The 20971-nt window shown below is 41.4% G+C and overlaps 1 protein-coding gene across 3 annotated transcripts in view; it reads right to left on the reverse strand.

Annotated features, from left to right (window-relative positions):
- Positions 1-1452: 1452 nt before the first annotated feature.
- Positions 1453-20971, reverse strand: part of PDE4B (phosphodiesterase 4B) — a 100772-nt gene continuing 81253 nt past the window's right edge. For all 3 annotated transcript variants that reach the window (XM_064589009.1, XM_064589010.1, XM_045897475.3), the window contains 9 exons: positions 20337-20430; positions 14597-14775; positions 13237-13335; positions 12929-13093; positions 10550-10649; positions 8272-8426; positions 8038-8160; positions 7144-7326; positions 1453-3779 (listed from right to left, as the gene is read on the reverse strand). In XM_064589009.1, coding sequence (XP_064445079.1) covers positions 3414-3779; positions 7144-7326; positions 8038-8160; positions 8272-8426; positions 10550-10649; positions 12929-13093; positions 13237-13335; positions 14597-14775; positions 20337-20430 — 1464 coding nt within the window. In that variant the 3' untranslated portion in view covers positions 1453-3413. The remainder of the gene's footprint in view (positions 3780-7143; positions 7327-8037; positions 8161-8271; positions 8427-10549; positions 10650-12928; positions 13094-13236; positions 13336-14596; positions 14776-20336; positions 20431-20971) is intronic.

The following is a 20971-nucleotide window of genomic DNA, read 5'->3' on the forward strand; positions in this document are numbered from 1 at the left end:
CGGAATTGTGAGAAATAAATTCCTGTTGTTTTTAAGCTGCCCAGTCTGTGGTGCTTTACCATAGCAGCCTGAACGTACTGACAAAAGCCTTAGCTCCAAGCATGACTCTCTCTTCAGGAGCGATAGCTCTCCACTCAAATTGCACCTGGGGAAAATTTTTAAAATCTGGTCCCCAGGGCTCTTGGGAATTCAAACAGAATCTAGGGGACCCAAACATTAATAATTTTTTTAAAAATTTATTCTCCAGGTGATTCTTATTTGCAGCAAGGATTAAAAAACATTTCCCTGTAGAAAACATACCTGCACATATTTATAAATATTTATAGCTGTAGACTTTATAAAAGTCACACCTGTGACTATGCTAACCAATTCACTTTGTCACTTAATCTGTAAGAGCTCAGGGATGGGGGTGGAATCAGAAATCAGGGATGGTAGCTAAGTACCGTAAACATCAGCTCTACAACCGGCAGGCAGACTGGTTCCGCAATGTTGGCTCATCTTGTCTTTGTAAAGAAATTCAGGAAATTTAGTTTCTTGAGTGGAATTCTTCTAGAGCAGACCCACTTACTAGTTCACAAACATTTCCCTGTGGTTAAAATATTACGTTACCTGCTGATTCTTGTTTGTGGCCTTTCACCACACACACACACACTTCTTAGGATAACATTTTTTATTTTATTTTTTTAAGATTTTATTTATTTATTTGACAGAGAAAGACACAGCGAGAGAGGGAACACAAGCAGGGGGAGTGGGAGAGGGAGAGGCAGGCTTCCCGCAAAACAGGGAGCCCAATGCGGGACTTGATCCCAGGACCCTGGGATCATGACCTGAGCAGAAGGCAGACACTTAACGACTGAGCTACCTAGGTGCCCCAGGATAACATTTTTTAAAGCTGATTTTAAAACTTCAACAGAGCATTTAAGTATTCTGCCTATGAAATTTATAAAGCTCTTTCCAGAAAGAAAAGCATAACCATATGACCATTAGGAGACTCCATGAATCATCGAAAAGACCATGAACCAGTGCTCTGTCAATGGTGCTTGAAGATGACTCTTTGGACCTCAGATTCTTCATGTGTCAACTGAATCAGTGGGACCATTTGACTACATGAAGCTAATGTTCTGTGATGCTATGATTCATTTTTCTGGAGGACCCAGCCAAGTTGGAGATTCCCTTGGTTTATCTAGTGGATTAAACTTTTCAGATTCTTACAGTGGTTTTGTTTGCTTTTCTTTAACCACCTCCCGCATCACTGAGCTGTGTGGATATTTGCTAAGAACATGTGAAACGTTCCAAGCTAGGGGACTTTTTGGACACAGATTCTGAAACTTCAGTTGAGAGGTTGGCCAGGCAAAGTGGTTGGTTTTCTCTGTGGGGTAGGGTAGGAGAGAAGAGAAAGAAATATCTGCTTTTAATAGGTCAGAACTAACCACAAAATAATTGGGCCTACAGTCTAATCTAATCATGCTTTTGTTTATTCACTTCATATAAAAGTCTCTTACGAATGCATCTGAGCACAATATATAATAATAATACTATAACATACATTGTGAGAAACTTTTGAAAACAATAAAATGTCCACCTGAAATATGCAGTGTAAATAGACATACAAACCCATTGGTCATGCACATTTGTGCCATTTCTTTAACTAGTGAGTTACAATGCTGAACTGAAAGCTTGGAATATATTTTACAAATGGGAGACGGAAGCCAATGAGAGGCCTAACAAGTGTTATCAGAAGCTTCACATTTGCATAATTTACTATATCAGTTCACATTTTATTATAAAATTCACATTGTTTTATTGTTTGGTTGTTTTTTTTTTGTAATTAATTGGAACATGACATTCCTGCTTAACGGCTGGCAGGAGGCTTTTGCTTCAAAATCAGTAGTTTGGGAACACTTAGAAGAACCGTCTGTGAGCAAATGTAGTGTTGCTGTTTAAACCAAAGCCACAATGAGAGTAGAACCCAGTTATAACCCAACTCACGCGGACACAGATTTGGATAGAACATGGGTGAAAACTACATCCCCTTGCCCCCTACCCCTATCAAACTATACAAAAGTAAAAGCTCAGTATAAACCATTTAGTATCGAATGTGAGAATCCTATTTCCAAAACTGGTTCACAAAGGGGTTGTGCAGTATGAGCAACTCCGACAGGGAAGAGGGCAGACCTTCTGAATAAAAGCCCACAGATGTCCTCACCGGGGAGGGGGTCGTATGTCTCTCTTAAGCGATTTCCAGGTTATATAATACACCATACAAAATGTTACAAGAAAAGTCGCAACTCTTAGGCAGAGTTTTCTACACAAATGTAACACCACCATTGGCAGGCAATGTTAGATATATAAATTAATAACTTACAAAACATTACATTATATACATGAAGTAATAAATATACTGTTATAAACAGAAATGGAGGTGTTAGCGCAGAAGGCAGTTCAAGAGAAAGACGGCAGCATCGAATTGGAAACGGTGTGTCACTGGGTAGAGAACGAGGGGGGAGGGGACAGGATGGGGTGTGTGTGCGGGGCCCAGTGGCTCAGGGCTACGGGACACAACATGGCGCACTGCCTCATCGAGCTGAATTTTACACAGACTGTTATTGGGAATGACATGACTACCCCTTCCTACCTCTTAGTTTGTTCACTTTTATTCTGTTTGCAGCACAAAAAGTGAAGTTCTAAGAGGAGAAAAAAAATACTGCTGTAAGCAGGCAGACAGAGATAAGTTATACGGGCAACTGTGAAGCTGGATGGGACCATAGGGGAAGGAAGTAGAATGTGGTTAGAAGCGTATCCTTTCTATTTGCAAAAGTAACTGTAGTAAAGTGAAAGATATTGCCCAAGAAAGAAGGAAGACCATTTTCTTTCCTTTTTTTTCCCCCAGAAAGAGTCAAAAAAGTTTATGTCAACTTTGAACGCTTATCTGTGTAGAAGTTGATACTAAACTCTAGGTATTCAACAGGCATTTTAAAGACGTGAAAATGTTTTACAAAAAAGGCACACAGGTTGGCAGACAAGGGGACAGGTGAGCAGGTTCATAAATGAAGTTATTAATCAGTCAGTTCAGTCACTAGGGGGGACAGATTCCCAAAATTTAGTGCAGAAAAAAATCTCTCAGTTTTGTGTCTTCCATTTTCAAGCCATTTACTCAGGATCTGACCTTGGCCTCCAGTACCAGATAAAGCTTCAGCTCTCCACTAAGCTTGCAAACAAGGCAAGTCAACCGTGGGATTTTCTGAACTGCTGTTTGCTTCATGGTCTCGCATTCTGGCTCCCAACTCAAGTAACTGGAAAGGCCACATGGCCCTTGTCCCGTGCAGGCCTACGCCCCCATGATGGGCTGGCCCTACTGTCCAGCTGGCATGCTTGGTAAAGGTGGAATGTTCATCTCCACACGGAGAAGGCAATTATGTGTCAGTCGGGGACTTGTCTTCTGCCCCAGTGTCTCCATCAGTCTCTCCTAGCGAATCCCTATGGTCAGGGTCAATCACACAAAGTGTCTTTGTGCTGCTGAAATAATTGTGACCCTCTCCCTCTTTGTCAGGGCCTTCGGAATCCTCCTCTTCAAGGGTCAGTTCAAACTGAAACTTCTCCATCAGACCTTGACAGTCTCTGTTCTGCTCGTCCAGCGGTGGGGAGGGACTCTGGGGTATCATGCTCTGATACCAGTTCCTGTTATCTTCTAATGTATCCAGAATGTCCTGGGCGTCAGGCTGCACCAGATCTGCCCAGGTCTCCCACAGTGGATGCACGATGTAGTCAATGAAACCAACCTGGAAAAAAATAAGGTTACATGTCGATTATTATGACGGGCTCTTGAAAACCAAACAAGTTGTTCTGGTTTCTAGGCAAAGAAAGAGGCACAACAAGCTAAGAGAGATCAATAATGATGGATTCCCCTATTTGAGCACATACTATACGGTACACCATGCCCTGGATGTAATATATACATTATTGCTCTTACGTCCGCAAGGTAAGTATTGTTACCCACCCTTTACAAAGGAGGAAGCTAAGACTCATTGAGATGAAATATCTTGTCAGAGATTATAGAGCCGGTAAGTGGTAGAGCTGGGACTTGGACCCAGCTCCGTCTGATTCCCAAGCCTGTGTTTGTCTCACTATAACTGACTACTTTTCATCTTCTGTGTGCCAGATAAGAAGTCTGGATGTAACTCTGGTTGGGAATGACTTTGTCACTACTTGGATTCTGTGAGTCATTCTCCGAAGAAGGAAGCTCCAGGTCTAATGATTTCTGACTCAAGATTCTTTCCCTGATAGATTTAAAATATGCTGCCATTCCAAAATGAAGAGGAGACAGCCCCTGATGACTGAAATTTCTCAAGTTCCGTGGAATGCTTTTGTTTGTAGACGACTTTGGTAAAACATCTGAATATACTTCCAGTGCCTAAACAAACAAATTTCCCCTCTGTGGACATGTCTGCAATTGTCTTAGATCCACAGGGTACGGTCACTTCCATCAGGAGAAAGGAGGGAAAATAAAAACAATTAAGCAGTTCCTTTGCTAGTGTTCCTGTGAATAAATACGAGGCTTATGGCTCTGTTATGGTTTACACAGGGGCTATGCATCCTGCATGAGCTGGCTCTGTGGCCTTATGCTGACCTCTCCATTGTCAGACAAACAGGAAACACTGGGGGTGGGGGCAGGTTGTGAAAAAGAATAGGCACTAGTTGAATGAGGGAATGGAATTCCCCTGTCCTGGTCTGGGGGACTGGAGAGATGCTGGGTCCGGATGCAGAGGTAAATGAGCAAGAGCAACGTATATGCATCCATGGGACATGATACAGCTCTCTTTCCACACTACTGGAAACCTTACCTTTTTTTTTTTTTTTTAAGATTTTATTTATTTAATTAATTAACAGAGACAGAGAGACAGCAAGAGAGGGAATACAAGCAAGGGGAGTGGGAGAGGGAGAAGCAGGCTTCCCGCCAAGCAGGGAGCCCGATGTGGGGCTCGATCCCAGGGCCCTGAGATCATGACCTGAGCTGAAGGCAGTCGCTTAACCAACTGAGCCACCCAGGCACCCCTGGAAACCTTTCCTTTAACAACATTCTGGTTTTTGGCAAATCATTTTTTTTTTTTTGGCAAATCATTTAATACATCAAAGTTCATATGTGACTCTTTTATATCTGTATCTACCTGTATCTATATATTTATATCTATCATCTATCCATCTATCTATCACCTATCTATTGACCTATCTATCGTCTATCTTCTCCTCCCTGGTGCTTCCCTAGTCTTAACATAACTCACACCAAAGTCAGGGACATCTCTGATCTGCACTGGAACTTGACTGCAGATGATTCAGATATTTCTCTTGCTTCCACCCACTCCCTTTTCCTTCTTTATGTGTATTTAATGGATTTGAGAGACTATTTTCAAGGTGTTTTCCAGGGACCTGAAAAAACAAGCTCAAGGCAATGGAGAAAATGGAATGAGATGAACACCGTGCAATCATTTCCTTTCTTCATTTGCTTTGCTTCTGCTAAATGCTCAGAACTTTTTTGAACGGTAGCCTCTAGTTGCTTATTTGCTGGGCCCTGGGATGAGAGAGCTCTACAAATCCTAACAGCACCTAGTCAAGGGCTTTATTGCCAGATGACTCAGACAATGCTTGCCAGAGCCCATCTGCGGGAAACACCAGAATGGACCATGATGTCATGGCAACAGGGAGACCTGCTACAGTGATGGAGAGGGAAGAGCTCTGGGCAGAGGGCAGCTGGGTCACTTGGGAGCTGGTGAAATGAGCTAAGGGGACAGCTTCTCCACCTGATGCATGGGGAAAATAGCTGTTGTGTCTATCTCACAAAGCTGTGTGGGGGTTCAAACAGGACAAGTTCTGGGAAAATGTGTGGAAAACCACATAGAACACCATATAAATATACAACATCACTGTTGATAATAACTGGGCATTATTTTAATTAATTAATTAACTAACTAATTGTTCAAATTAAGGCTTTAGGGGATTTGAATTGGCCCTGACAACTGAATGCTAGCATGCATTTTTATAGCATATTAGACTTTTAGAGCACTTTCACAGATTTTAAACTCATTTGACTGGGTTCCTTTAAAAAAAACAATAAAATAATAACTGCAAGGGCACTTGGGTGGCTCAGTCAGTTAAGCGTCTGCCTTGGGCTCAGGTCATGATCCCAGGGTCCTGGGATCGAGCCCCGCATCAGGCTCCCTGCTCAGCGGGAAGCCTGCTTCTCCCTCTCCCACACCCCCCGCTTGTGTTTCCTCTCTAGCTGTCTCTCTCTGTCAAATAAATAAATAAATAAATCTTTAAAATCATAACTGCAAGGGTACTTTGCATTGATATTATAAGTATATGTAAGTTTGGGGGTAGCAGGTAGCAGGGAAAGAGGATAAACACTAACAAAAAGCCCTCCTCATGCTTTTGTGATAAAGACCTGGAATAGCCTATAGACCCTCTCAATCAGGACTATATGTTGCCCTGAAAAAAAAATAACATTTCAGCAGGCCCTGAAGCCTTTGTAGGGCTATCGATACTTTCCAGTATCAGCTAGAAGTATCTGAGGCATTTCTGCATCCCCCTGCCTCCAGCATATTGTCCCCAGTCCTCGGCACGCAGGGAATTTGTAGCTTTGGACACAACCCAAAGATGTCAGTGTGTCCTCAGAGGTAGAGAAGCAACCTTGGAAGGGGACACGGGAAAGGGCGTCGACTGTGAGGTAGAAGAGGTATGCAGGATGAGATTCACCCTTGGCCGTGCACTTGATTATGGAGAGACAACAGACACAGGGCGGAGGAAGCAAGGATGAAGAGTTGAGCTCCTGGATAAGGACAGGGATAAGAGAAATCTGGAGGGATGGGGAGGAGGCAGCAGCTCTGAGTTCAGTCAGCTGGATTTGCTAAGGTCATAGGCAACTCTCTTAAACTGCTTGAGAATACAGAGACCAAACTTCGATGAGTTTCTGAGTACGGCTTTGCCTCCACCCTGTGAAATTTAGTGTAATGGAGAAGGCAAATGAGTCACAAGTAGAATGGAACTAAATGGGTCGTTGCTTCCTTATAACCTCAGGAATTAGCTAGAACCCTCCAGTTCTAGAATCAGCAGAGCTCACAGAAACTTTGAAAATTTCATATTAGATACCTGGGATTTTTCCACAGAAGCCGTGTGCTTGTCGCACATTGGGCTAATCTCCATTCCCCTCTCCCGCTCTTTGTCGCCCTGCTGGAAAAATTCCTCCATGATGCGGTCTGTCCACTGCCGATACAATTCCAAGGACTTGGTGGGGTTGCTCAGGTCTGCACAGTGTACCATGTTGCGAAGGACCTGGAATCATCGAGTTTTGAAAATCCCATAAAAGACAGTGTAAATACTACCAGAACATCTGATGCCTCTTGTACTAGTACATTTGGTACCAAACCCAGGAACATTTTAGTTGCATTATAATTGTGGTGTGCGCACCAAAAAATGGAATTACAGTGACGCTGGCCAGACTTGCTTATTTACCATTACAGGAGTCCTGCAAGGGAAAATGTGTGTCTTCTCAGATTGACAGTCATTGAATGTAAAAATTGGAAGGGACATTAGAGGTCAAATGCTACCATCGTTTCCCTTTCCCAGTTTGGAAAAAATGCAAAGAATTACTCAAAGTAGATGTCTTCATATTTTCCACTTGTGGAAAGAGACCAGCTGATGGCAGTTTGTATAATCAAAACAGACCTAACAGTCTTCAAGTCAATGGGATTTATATCCAAACACGAGCTTTGGGGACCAGCAGTCACGTATCCCCTATTACAAATGAATTTTGCCATTTATTTTTAGAACTCAGCAATTCAATAAATAGGGTTATGTTTTTCTTGATAAATTCGAGGATAAACTTGAATGTCCATTTTCCTTAGCTTGTTCTGAAAATAAGCCCAAGTTGTAATAATAACCAGATATGAGACTAACTGGACTGATGTTTGTTTTCATTTTTTAACTGTTGCTTGGTTTAGTTTGGTTTGGCTTTGTGGTAAATCAAAGGCTTTCATCAAATACCTGTATACGATCCGTGTAGTTGTCCAGGAGAAGAACACCTGAACTTGTAACTTTCTTTGTTTCTACCATTGTCTTCAGATCTGCCAGCAGACTCATATGTTTGGACATATCCGTTGCTAACACCTAGGGTAAAAGGAAAATGAAACTCTCAGGAAACTCAGTTTATCAGAGAGAATGGTGTTTCTCCTCCTGAGAAGGGAAAGGTAAGTGAAGGATGTCGAAAGGAAGTCTTACCATGTCGATAACCATTTTCCTGAGCGTCTGGCGTTGCTTCTTGCTGAGATTCTGGAAGATGTCACAGTGTTCTTCCTGCAGCAGTTTGAAACCCACAGCAAGGTGATGGTTTTCCAACACAGATTCATCATTATACATCAAAGCGAGTTCTGAATCTGATAAACAAGGAAAAATGATGACTTAATAAGGAAGGGCTATAATTCCAATGCTGGCATGACTTCAGTGTGAAATCAGATCCAGTTCTCTCCAAATGATGTCAGGAACCAAGATTCACATGTCATTTCTCATCAGAGAAACAGTTGCCCTCTTCAAGGGGGAGTAGTCAGTTTCCAAGCAAAACATGCTTGTCGTAGATATTGGTGCATAAGCTTTCTCCTTGACTAAAATTCACGGTATTTTAAAATCCTTTTTCTTCTTCTTCATTTCACATGAAGAATTTAACATTAGGTAAGTGCATTTCCAAGCAACTAAACCCTATTTTTATCTCAGTTTGTAATTTCCTTTATGTCTTCACACATTTTGTGCTTTGGGAAGGAATAAACGGAAAATGCCACTCAACTTTATCATATGTATTAGCATTTTCAAACTATTTCACTTTTTTATAGATTCCCCAGTCCTGTCACTTGTGACTTTCTAATTTTTCAAAGATGATAATAGTGTTGAGTGTGAGATTTTGTTTTATCCAAATAATTTAGCTCTTTGGAGCTTTCTACAAATATGGCAATGAAACATTAATAATTTTTTAGAACAATCTTGATGTCAGAGTTTCCATCCTCTGGCCCTATATGTCAGAAATAGTAACATCTGTACCTAAATGACAGCTTCCAGCCTGCCATTCACACAGAAGAATCACAGACATCTTTTGTTAGGTAGAGCCCTGGTCTGCACTGGAGACTATGGTCAACAAATTCCAGAAGGAACATTTTCTCTTAATAAAGAATAATAGCCAAGTGATGGCGAGAGGTTACTCATTGCAGATGTTGTCACTCATATACCATTGTTTTAACTGCGTTCTTCATGTTACATCCTCAGAATACGTGGTGGGATATATGAAGTCATTTCAGCACTCCTGCCCTGTTCACCTGTAATCAATCCCAGATCGGCAAACTGGCTTTCTATGTTCTAGTGTTGTCGGTGGCTGTAACAGAAAGACCACTTTTTTCTGTGTGAAGCTACCTGGCCAGTATATAGATTGATATGTGACACACACTATGCCCGCTGATATAATCCAATAGCTACGTAGTTGCCTGAAGTTTCTATTCTTTCAGTAGAAGAACAAGGTTAAAAATGAATCTACACCACATCTAGATTATTCAGATATTCTTTTTTTTTTTTTAAGATTTTATTTATTTATTTATTTGACAGAGAGAGATACAGCGAGAGAGGGAACACAAGCAGGGGGAGTGGGAGAGGTTGAGAAGCAGGCTCCCCACAGAGCAGGGAGCCCGATGTGGGACTCGATCCCATGACCCTGGGATCATGACCTGAGCGGAAGGCAGTCGCTTAACCGACTGAGCCACCCAGGCACCCGATCATTCAGATATTCTGATGATAAAGTAGGACAGGGACTCTTTTATAGCAAGGAGCTCAAACATTTCTATAAAACCATCAGCACTTGATGTTAATGATGACCACAACTGTATAGCCAATATTCTCAGAAGAAAAAGTGCTGAGATTTTTAGCTTTTAGAAATAGTGCACTAACTGAGAAAATTCATGGATTTTCATTAGCATGGATACTAAACATCTTCAGCATGACAAAATCACTGAGTATAGCTTGGGATCCTAAGACTGGACCCGCACTAAATGTCACTGAGGTCATCTTCCCTACTATAGACCAAGCATTCCAGTGCTTTCTTTGGAGTCTTATTTCTTTTTGGAGGTTCCCATGCTCATTTTGGCCTTTCTCCTCAGTAAAGAGGGACACCAGTGGGTCACCATGTTCTATGTGAGAGTCCCGCATAAAATTGAAAATCATTATCACGTTATCCCCAAGCCTTTTTTTGTCTTTACTGGATAATCCCACATCTGTTAGTCTTTCCTCATGTATTGTATTTTCCAAATGTAGAGTACTTTTTATGGCTCCCCTCTGACCCTTTGCAAGTTCTCCATGCATGACTGGACACAGTATCCAGGAAAGGTCTGACCAGCTTGAGTGGAATGGAAGGATTACCTCATTATTACCCTTATTATCATCCATAATGAAAACATTACGGGGGAAAAAATGAAGCAACGAATCATACAATTATCTCAAATGACTGTTCCAGTAGTGAACTCACTTGTGTTGATGAGAAACTGGTTGGAGACTCCAGGGTGATCGACGTCATGGATAGCAGCTGCAAAAATGGCGGCCAGAATTTCCAAATCGGTGAAGACGGCCTGCAGAACAAAACGAGCACATTTAACTCTATGTCCCATTGGCCTATCCTGCTTATTCAGTTTCATATTAAAGTATCCCGTTTCATTCTTGTTGGGAGAAGGATTGTTTGCTGATGTGGTATAATGTCTCAATGCACTAATTAAATGTAGATTCTATCCATCATCATAAGGTCTAATGTGAAAGGGATGATGGCGTAAGCCCATGCCCACATCGAGCTTATAGGAAGGCATTAGCACCATGCTCATGATGAGTGATCAGGTGGGGCCTGATGTTTGTTTCCTGGATCAGGTGTACGGCAGAATGGTGCTTATGTAACACGAGCACATACAAGTCAAAAAAGAAAGTCAGACTGGCTCTGCACTGAGATACAACAACATTCATGTTTTCAGGCTGAGTAACTTAAAGAAGAAAGGCTAAATTCCAAACTCATAAGACTGGCAATAAATTATTTCCCAAAGCTAAATTTGTAGTGTGATCAGAAGCTTTCATATATTCATTCATTCATCCACTCCTTCAGTTCCTATGTGCTAAATGTTTACTATGGGCAAGATCTGAGAACTTGCCTAAGAAGTGAAACCTAATGCCTCACTGCTCCACTCCTTCATGCCATGTTGCGAAGCCTCTTCTGCCCCATCTGTACACGATAACTTAAACCTAGCATTTGTGTAAATATACATTCCTTCTGACTAAATGGTCTTTCTCTGGCTGTAATGTCTGTCCTCATCCTCTGTGATTACTTACATCTTCTGATCCTTCAAATGCCAGCTCAGTGTCCACCTCTCCCGTGAAGGCTAACTGCTCAAGGACACGTTGAGCTCTCCCTTCTCTAAACACGTGTGGCCCCCAGTGGTCAATTTCCGGCTACACAATAGGTATCCTATCAATAACAGAGGGTAGTTGACAAACAGTGTTGACCCACTCTATAATCCTTATACAGAACATACAAATAATACTGTTTCTCTCCTTCAGGGGATAAAACAGCCTCAGCTCCATCTCACTTTCCTGACCTCTTGGATTTCTTTTCTCAGGAAATATGGAACCCAAACAATAGAGTTGTGGCCAGTTTAATCTTTTTTCACCTTCCAAACTGAACCTGTGAATATGGTGGGGCTGGATAGGGGTTGGCAAGTCCCCTTCTGTAGTGAGCCTACACATTTTGGAAGAACCTAACTACCGTTGCTGTATGTCAAAGAAGAATATGGGCTGCTGGGCACATTACCGCTAACACTGGTGCATGGAAATGCATTAATCTACTAAGGAAGGAGTCAGAGCCACCTTCTAGCAAGATGTCTAGCAAAATGGAACACTGCTCCCCTTTGCTTCAGCATTATTAATTCTAGATATTCAGTTCTAGATATTCAGTTACTTTTTCTTCAACCCATAGAATCAGTTTTATGAATTCTTAGGAGACTAAGCCTATGGATGCTTATTCCCAACAGGAACTATATAGGACATTTTATATTATATTTCTGTGCTATCCTTCACAGTGTTTGGGATGGTGTGGGCAGTTAAGATCAGTATATGCATACTTAGGATAAACTACATACTAGATGCTGAACTGGACACTTACTAGATACTGGAGATGCAAAGAAAAATAAAGGACCCTGGGGGCACCTGGGTGGTTTATTCGGTTAAGCGTCTGCCTCTTGATTTCTGCTCATGTCATGATCTCAGGATCATGAAATTGAGCCCCGTGTCAGGCTCTGCACTCAGCGGGGAGTCTGCTTGAGATTCTCTCTCCCCCTCTGCCCCTAGCCCCACTTGTGTGCACTCTCTCTCTCTCAAATAAATAAATCTTAAAAAAATAAAGCACCCTGGGGCGCCTGGGTGGCTCAGTTGTTAAGCGTCTGCCTTCGGCTCGGGTCATGGTCCCAGGGTCCTGGGATCGAGTCCCGCATCGGGCTCCCTGCTCCGCGGGAAGCCTGCTTCTCCCTCTCCCACTCTCCCCGCCTGTGTTCCCTCTCTCGCTGTGTCTCTCTCTGTCAAATAAATAAATCTTAAAAAAAAAAAAATTAAAAAAAAATAAAGCACCCTGTTAATTACTTGATAATTAAACAATTTCAATCATAAGAGACATTAAGAGAGAGTTACTCTGATATTCAAAAGCAGTGTACGTAGAAATGCCATTCATTTTTATTAGCAACCCAATTTATGGATGCTACACATAATAAAGAACCAGTTCAAACATGTGCAACTATTTCTGTAAATATGTTACATGTTGTATAGCACTTTGTAAAAGAGGATGGGCAGGTATGCAAAACACATCATAACTACTCACATCTAATGCTGGCGTAGAAAGAAGAACATGGGTTGACTGGGCTACATCAGCAGCGTGTAGGCTGTTATGATATGCCACATCAGAATGGTAATGGTCTTCTAAAGTCATCATGTAGGTTACAAATGTATCAGATGAGATTTTGAATGTCTTTAGGAGGTCTCTTTCCTATGTAGTAAAATGGATTAGAAAATACATAAGTCGATGTCCAAAAATGAGGAAAAAGTCAAATCAGGAAAATAAACTGGGATGGAAAAAAAATCATAAAGAGCCATCGAATTCAATAAGCAATACTCTCTCCTTTCACTCACCTGGAATATGGCATACATGATGCATGTGAGGGGCCTATTGTGTGAATATCCAGCCACATTGAAGATGTTAAGGCCCCATTTGTTCAGGTCTTCCAGCTCCTGTAATCAAAATCAGCGGAATTTAGGAATAAGGCCAGTTTGTTAGCATGCCTCATTATTTTTATTTTGTTTTTGGACAATGGCTGTCTAAGTCTTTAGAGTGTCTATTTAGAGTGTTCTAGTTGCATGAAAATTTGAAAATGGAATGGCCTAGGAGGTTGGGTGTCCTCTTCATTGTAGTTACAAGTTTCTGTATTTTTTTTTTTTTTTTTCAGAAAAGAGAGAGTGTGTGTCTAATATATAGATTTAGTTGTTGACCTGTATTTGCCGCACATCAGTCCTCAACCAAGTGGCATTCAGAGGTAGCTGCAAGTGGCTAGGGGTCCCTCTAGCTCCATTTCCCTGTCTCTCTTCTTCACGGATCACTGGCCCAGTAGTAACAGCTAGAAAACCATCTTAGGGGAACTCCTTTGCCCTTTGGTTATTATCACAAAGGGCCCGGTCGGGGAGACTCAGTTGCTGGAATGTGCGGAAGTCAACCCTAATTTAATGTAAAAGGTCATAAAGAATGCCAACCATGGATTATTCTAGCTTAGAGCTCTTGGGCCCACAGATAGACTTGGGAGAAACATTATTCAGTCTTGCACTGTGGGATTATTCCAAGATTATCTGATTAAAGGAGTAATTTATTCCATTCTGAATTCTTGCCCAGAATAAGGGATCTAGGCTCTCTCCAGAGACCTGCCCCTTGCTCTAATTGCATCTCTCAGAAAGCCTCACTGAATGTCTGTTTGCCCATTTTCTATTGTCACAAGACTGCAAGGACCTTAGTGGTCACCTTAGGCAGCCCCCTAGGGGAATGTGTGAATTCTTTCTGTGCCTTCCTCCACTGGTAGGGTTTGGGCTCTGAGTCAGTGCTGTCGACCTCTCTCATTTCTTCTCCAGCTCTGCCAATCAGTGCGGATTTTCCAACTAGTCTTTGGCATAGAGTCCTGGATCTGTCCTCTGGGACAATTCATTCCTGTCTCCTGTCGCCTGCCCTGTGGCTTCTCCCAGTGTGCCTCTGGTAGGATTTGCACTCATGAGGAACTTCCATTTACAAATCCAACTCTGAATAAAAAAATACAGCTCCTTTGTTGTAGGAAAGGGTCTTGAATTTGGTGCCCAGCAATGGACAAAGAGGCCACACCAGGCTTCCTATCATATAATTTAATCGAAAAGCAACAATGATCACTGTTCTTTTCTAGTAGATAATTTTGAGTGGCCACCTGCCGTAGGGCAAAGAGCTGCACGCACACTCGACCGCCCCGCTCAGACAAACCTTGGCCAGATGATCTTCGTTTTCCGTGTTGACTCCAAAGCGTGAGATGCTTGTATTGTTCAAGCTTGAACTATGCATTAGTTTTTTCACACCGCTTATCTGTGTCATGAGCTGTTGCTTTTTCTTCTTCTCTCGGTCTTTCTGGGTAGGAGATGGAATCTCCACATCATTCTGCTTGTCTGCAACAAGGAGAAACATTTTTCAGCCCCTGCGTGCCAGTGAGAACCCACTGCAAACCAGTATCCAGAACAACTTCCAAAGTCCTGTGCTGGGTTTTACATCTTATAAAGGACTATCCTACATTATCTCACTTGATCTCCAGGACCATCCTGTGAGGTTGATGGGAGAAATAGGAGAATTTTTTTGCTTCTTTTTATTGCTAAATAAACTGAGGCCCAAAGGAGTGAAGTAAGTTGTCCGAGCAGGACAGGTAAGACTCAATCCTCCACCTTCTATCTGCAGCGTAATTTAGAATTACGTTTCTATATTTTCAAGGTAGGGCATCAATATGTATATGCAGATGTTTTTAATTAAATAACTTATATGTCTGTATAACAGAAAATATTCATGCAGCCAGGCCCAGGTTAATAAAAACAGGCTTTATGTTCTACTCTTTTTATCATATTTGTATTTTTTTAATTAAAAAAAAAATCCAAACAACTTTAACTGGATATAACTTATCATTTCGGTTTAGATGAGCAGTCTGTAAGTTAGAGAAATCAATGGTTTGTAACCTTCAAATAATGACTTTAAGCCTTGGCTTATTACCGCCATCTGAGGTTCAGAGGAAAAGGATATCAGTTTTACTTCATGCTTTATTTTTATTCATTCTAATTAATAATAAACAATGCCTCTCGCTTGTCACAGACATTAAATTGATTAAAACATTTATGCTTATTAAGTATGTATGCTGATCTCATTTAATCATTTAAAGAATTCTGCTACGACAAGGTAACAGCAGAGCTGAGATTAGCGACGGAAACATCTACCTTCTCACAGAGGTTCTCCCCTCTGTATCAGGCTATCAAAAATATCAGCAACCAAATATTCCATTTCACTTCACAGGGGGCTTCATCTTGAGTCCTTCTGAGACGTGCATTAACTCTTGCAGGCCCCAGGGATGACTGTGAGTGCCCGGAGGCAATCATTTATTAAACTGCTTTAACAGCTCCTTCACTGAACTAAATGACACCCTGTGGCTGAAAGAGTTAATGCAGCTCTCAGAAGTTCCTACGTGTATCTCTGCTTGTTACAGTAAAAATTAGGACAAAGACAATTTCTCCATTAGAAAGTGACATGTTTCCAGATGGCATGCTGGGACCGAGACTATTTGCTTTCAACTCTTGCAAGATGGTGGCATATGTCACGTGTTCTCCCCAGAGACCTCCGCCTGCTCTCAGGGCCCTGTGGACAAGGCATCAGAGCAAAGCAAGCACAGGGAGACAGAAGCAGCTCCCTGGCTGGACACCTCACTACCTGGAGCAAGGCTATTCTCTATCCCTAGCATCCCTGTGTTCTCTTTAGGTGCCCGCAAACTCTGAGCCTCATCAGTCTATGACTTTTGCCTAGTGAGGAATCTTAGTGGTCATTTCAATTAGTTTAGGGGTTTCCAACCTGCCTCAGCATCAGAAGCACCCAGGGAACTTTAGAAAAACACAGATTTATGAGCCCCACCCAGCCCTACTGAATCAGTATGTTTCAAAAAGCTTCCTAAATGACGCTGATGATCAGCGCCAGGTTTGGGAACCAATAATAATCCCACACTCTCACTTTTCAGATGAAGTCAGCAATTTGTCCAAGCTCAAAGGGCGACTTACTCAACAGATATTTATTTTGCAATTACTCAGTTCCAGACACAGTGACTTAATAGCAGAGAACCCAGGCCTTGAGGTTCCTGTTAAAAATTTCTTTCAGGTCTCACAATCTCTGGCAAAAACCACTATATATTATATTGTTTCTGACATCACTTTTCTCTCTGTCACTTCACTCGTAATAATTATAATTTCCTGCTAAAACGAAAGGTCACAGTAGCCTCTGTCTTTCCCGACTCCGTTCTTTACCATCCCTCAGGTCTGGTTATCTAAGAGGCTGTCAGATTCCCCTAGGCCACTGCAGATAGAGAAACCTTTAGTGGGCCTAGCGGCTCTGCCCTGTGTTAACTAAAGATTCCTTGCATCGGCCAGTAATTGAGCTGAACCACGACTATGTCTGGAACATTACAGTAAAGAAGAAAGCCATTATTCACGGACAGCACCAATTTGACATTAATGGGTGTTTCCCTATACAGGCAGGCACTGAAACAACTGATGGGTTTCCCTATTCTGAATTTCCTCTGTTAAAAGCGTAGCCAGGGCATTGCGGAAATAACCTGAAACACAGACTCAAAGAATCGCCATAAACACTTAGTGAATTTACATTCCCAGAATGGTTATAATATAGTGGGGAAATAGTGGGCCAGCATAAATCAAAGAAACAAACAAACAAAAAAACAAATGCAAAATATGGTCACGTCAAAACCCTGTTAATGGCCTAATTTGAAGTGCTTTTCTTACTAGAGCACAGCGTTTAATCATGCAGACTTTCTAAATTCTTTCTCCTTGCATCTTTGAAATTCTATGTTTTAGCTTTTGAGACATAGTCGGGGATTTACAAGAATGAGTCTTCTCTGTTTGTAAAAATACTTACTAAATTATAATACTATATCTAAATATTTTGCTTTGCCTATGCTCCCTTCCTGCAGATCCTGCTTTACTTCCTCTGGGGCCAGCCACCTGGAGCTCATTTTCATGTAAGAGCATCAATAGGTGGGTTGCTTTGGTAAATGGACTCTTGCCTGCCTCTCAACTTGTCCATCTAGACACCATCCTCTTAGATGGAAACAGCACAAGTTTCCCAGCTCCTTGGAGTAAGGGATTCCCTCCTTCCTGGATGACACATTTTAACGTTCAATGACTCTTATTGCAAAAATGCTCTTTAATTTTAACTTAAAGCACTAAGGTCTTCCCATTTTTTGCTCACTGAGATGGTTACCGTGCTCTGGCAAAATTCTTTTATGTTACTGGGAAAGGTTAAAAACATATTTTATTTTTAGGTCCAACAATCATGATTCCTAAAGATTTTTCCCCAAAAGAATATAGCTATTACTTGAATGTCCTTTAATGTGATTTTCTTCTATATGGTCTGAGTTTCTAACAATCTTCTTTCCTAGTTAAAGTAGTAACAGGGTATTTAGGTCTGGGAATCAAGAGAGCAAAGCCTTAGTTCTGGCTCAGGGACATAGTAGCCAAGTAATCTTGATTAGGTTACTTTGCCCTTCTGGGCCTGTTTCCTCTCCCATAAAATGAGGGAATTGGATGACAAGGCCATTAAGGTCCCTTGTGGATCTGACAGTTTATAAAGAAGGCTTCATTCATGCTTCTCCAGGAATATTCCTCCAGGAATATTCACCCCACAAAATAGGATTAAGAGTTCCATGTCTTACATTTGCAGTTTGGAAGCAAGGTCTTGTTCGTTTGTTTGCTTTTTAGGATTACCCAATTGCAGGCCTACAGCCCATTATAGAGAATCCAGACTGCCAGGTATGTCTTAGCAAAACTGATCAACTCAGTCCGTATCAGAGTCACAGTGCTCTCCTTGTACAGATGAGGTAACTGATGTATCTTTTGTTGATATGAGGGATGTTTTTTCCCTATATTTTTCCAAGAATATTTAAAATTTTAATCTGTCTAATCTGTTTGATCAGGGCTACCTTGTGCACACACACACACACACACACACACACACACACCCTCCTAAGGCTGAATCTCTAAGAATTGAGATTCTAACACGTTCCCCAACAACCTGTTCTCGATAATTTAATTTTTGGAATAACGAGAAGCCAAAAGATTGGCTTTCCTCAAGAGATGTGCCAAACAGCAAATGAAATATTCAAGAGAGCGTTGACGTTTGCCTGTTCTCGAGATACACAGTGTTGACCCTGAGAGCTCATCTTTATTATCTTATCAGCTTTCTCACTTAATAGCTTATGATGATAAAAAAGAGATCAGTATGCTAAGCTAGTCGTGCCGTCCTTGGCAAGCTGCAAGTCGCTGGTGAAAGCTGCTACAAGCGCACAGAGTTGCCTCCGCCCGGTCTTGGAAGACAAAGGGCTCCTGTAGCTTTACCCCAGTCGTGAGAGTCTCTCCCAAGACACAGACAAGCCCTGGCATTTTAAAACGCAATGTTTGTGAGAACACAAATGAGTTCTTGCACTACTCGACTTTCTTCTTCTCTCCCACAGTCGTTAACCTGGGAAATATAAGACTCCCAGTTTATGAAAAAGAATTGGGTGTTGCACAGAGTAGAGTACATCTGAGAGGGACAGTGGAAGCTGTCTGTCTTCAAAGGAACGAAGGGGGGATGATGGAGAAGAAAAGGATCGGTATATAACACTTGCTGTTCAATTAGATTCTAGCTGCCTCTTGGAGCTAGGCTATATGAAAATTCTCCTTCGTTCCCTGACAAAGGTGTTGTAACTGCCACTGGAGAAAACCAGGTGCAGAAGGCACCCACAGAGGAAACAGAAAGACACTTGTTCATCGTACCCCTGCCCATCTGCGGCCGGGAAATGCCGTGAGCTCTGCACCAGGCTGATCAAAGATTGATCGGCTGACAGCAGCAACTGCTTTGGAATTAGAGAAACAAGATTGATTTTTTAAAATAAAACCAGAAGACGTGTGTGTTGCCATAAAGCCCTGAGGCACATGGTCATGGATTTAATGATGTATCGCAATGCCAAAAAAGAAGGGAGGTGTGATGTTCAGCTGCAAGAATGTGTTGGTTCCCTGTATGGTGGAGTTCTGTAAATGGGCATAATTCAGCAGTATTTGAAAGTCAACAGAATCAGAATCTAAATGCTACCTATTTATTTTAAAGTACAGATTTGCATATTCTGCAGGCCTTATTAAAGAACAATATAATCCAAATAGGTTCACTATACAGTAGAATGGCTTTAAACATGAGATGAGAAATCCCGAGTAATCAAACAGGACTTGTGACAGTAGCTGAGGATCTCTGATGCAAACGTGTTCTGACAGTGTCATGTGTTAAATACCAGCAATATGACAACAGAGCACAACAGATAAAAAGCATCAGATTGGGAAGATAATGATGCAGCTTGCAGAAAGCCACATCTTTCAGAGATGTGAAGATTCTTCTCTTCCCATTGATCTTTAAGCAATAACTTAGCAAAGCAATAGTCAAATTACTTCCAAAGCTAATTCCCATGGCCCAAATCAACACACCGTTATTCTCCAACCATATCTCTTACAAACCACCTAAGAGGAAATCCTTTGCTCCAAGTCCAGTTATTGGAAGAATGTAAAGAATACCACATCAGAGGAGCCAACAGACTGGTCCCTCAGGTTTAGATGTCTGGACCCCCACCCTGACCCCATTCAGAGGTCTTGGCCAAGATGGAAGAAGGTGGATGGATAAGGGGTGACCTGAGGTACATAGAAATACAATCAGCCTATAATAACCTCTGTCTTTGATGTCATTCTTTTCTTTTTTTTTTTTAACATCTTTCTGCTTATTATTATTATTTTTTTTACCTTAAATGTTGTCCTTAGTTCTTATTTGAAATGGCTTTTTCTGTGACTTGACCCCATTCCAAACTCATATAGGGATGTTGCTGATGGGTTGCAGAGATTAATAGGGAAAAATCTCAATTACGGAACAGATTTCCCAGTTAATATCTTACCTAAGAAAGTATTTGAAATGTATTCAGAAACCTGGTTCCCTGATCGGCTCATCTCTGAAAGGTGTGTCAGCTCCCGGTTCAGCATTCTTTTGAACTGTGTATGAAGAAGAAAAATGTATTAATCACCTAAAAACTAGCAAATGATCACTGTAGATGTTTTCAACTTTACTACGAACCAAGAGATCGGAGGAGCAGATACCATTAAATAAATGATTCTGCTTCTACAAAACACCCCTTTAATGCGAAACCATTCCCATGTCACCTTAGGGAAAAAAGAGGTTTTCTTGAGATTTCTTAGAATTAACATCTGATTTCTTCTGAAGATGCAAACATAGGAAAAGGAATTTTAATAGAGGTCAAGATAATTGCACTTGAAAAATGTAACAACTCTTAAAACACATTTATTGGAAATTAACTCGAAAATATTACTTGAGAGGAGATTATATGTGAAAAGTTGAAGAGAACACTAAGGGGAAAAAGAAGCATCCTTTAAAAATCCTCGAGCCGCATAAAAAGAATTGGATTAAAATACAGCAAAGTCTACTTAAATACGATGTAATACAGCATGCCTTTATACAATAAGCAGCCTCCGTGGGCTAAGGGACAGCACAAATTAAATCATTACAGATGTTTTT

The sequence above is a fragment of the Mirounga angustirostris genome, unplaced genomic scaffold (assembly GCF_029215605.1).
Source record: "Mirounga angustirostris isolate CCGP_5_RB_7025 unplaced genomic scaffold, mMirAng1.0.hap1 SCAF_4, whole genome shotgun sequence".
NCBI classification, from domain to species: Eukaryota; Metazoa; Chordata; class Mammalia; order Carnivora; family Phocidae; genus Mirounga; species Mirounga angustirostris.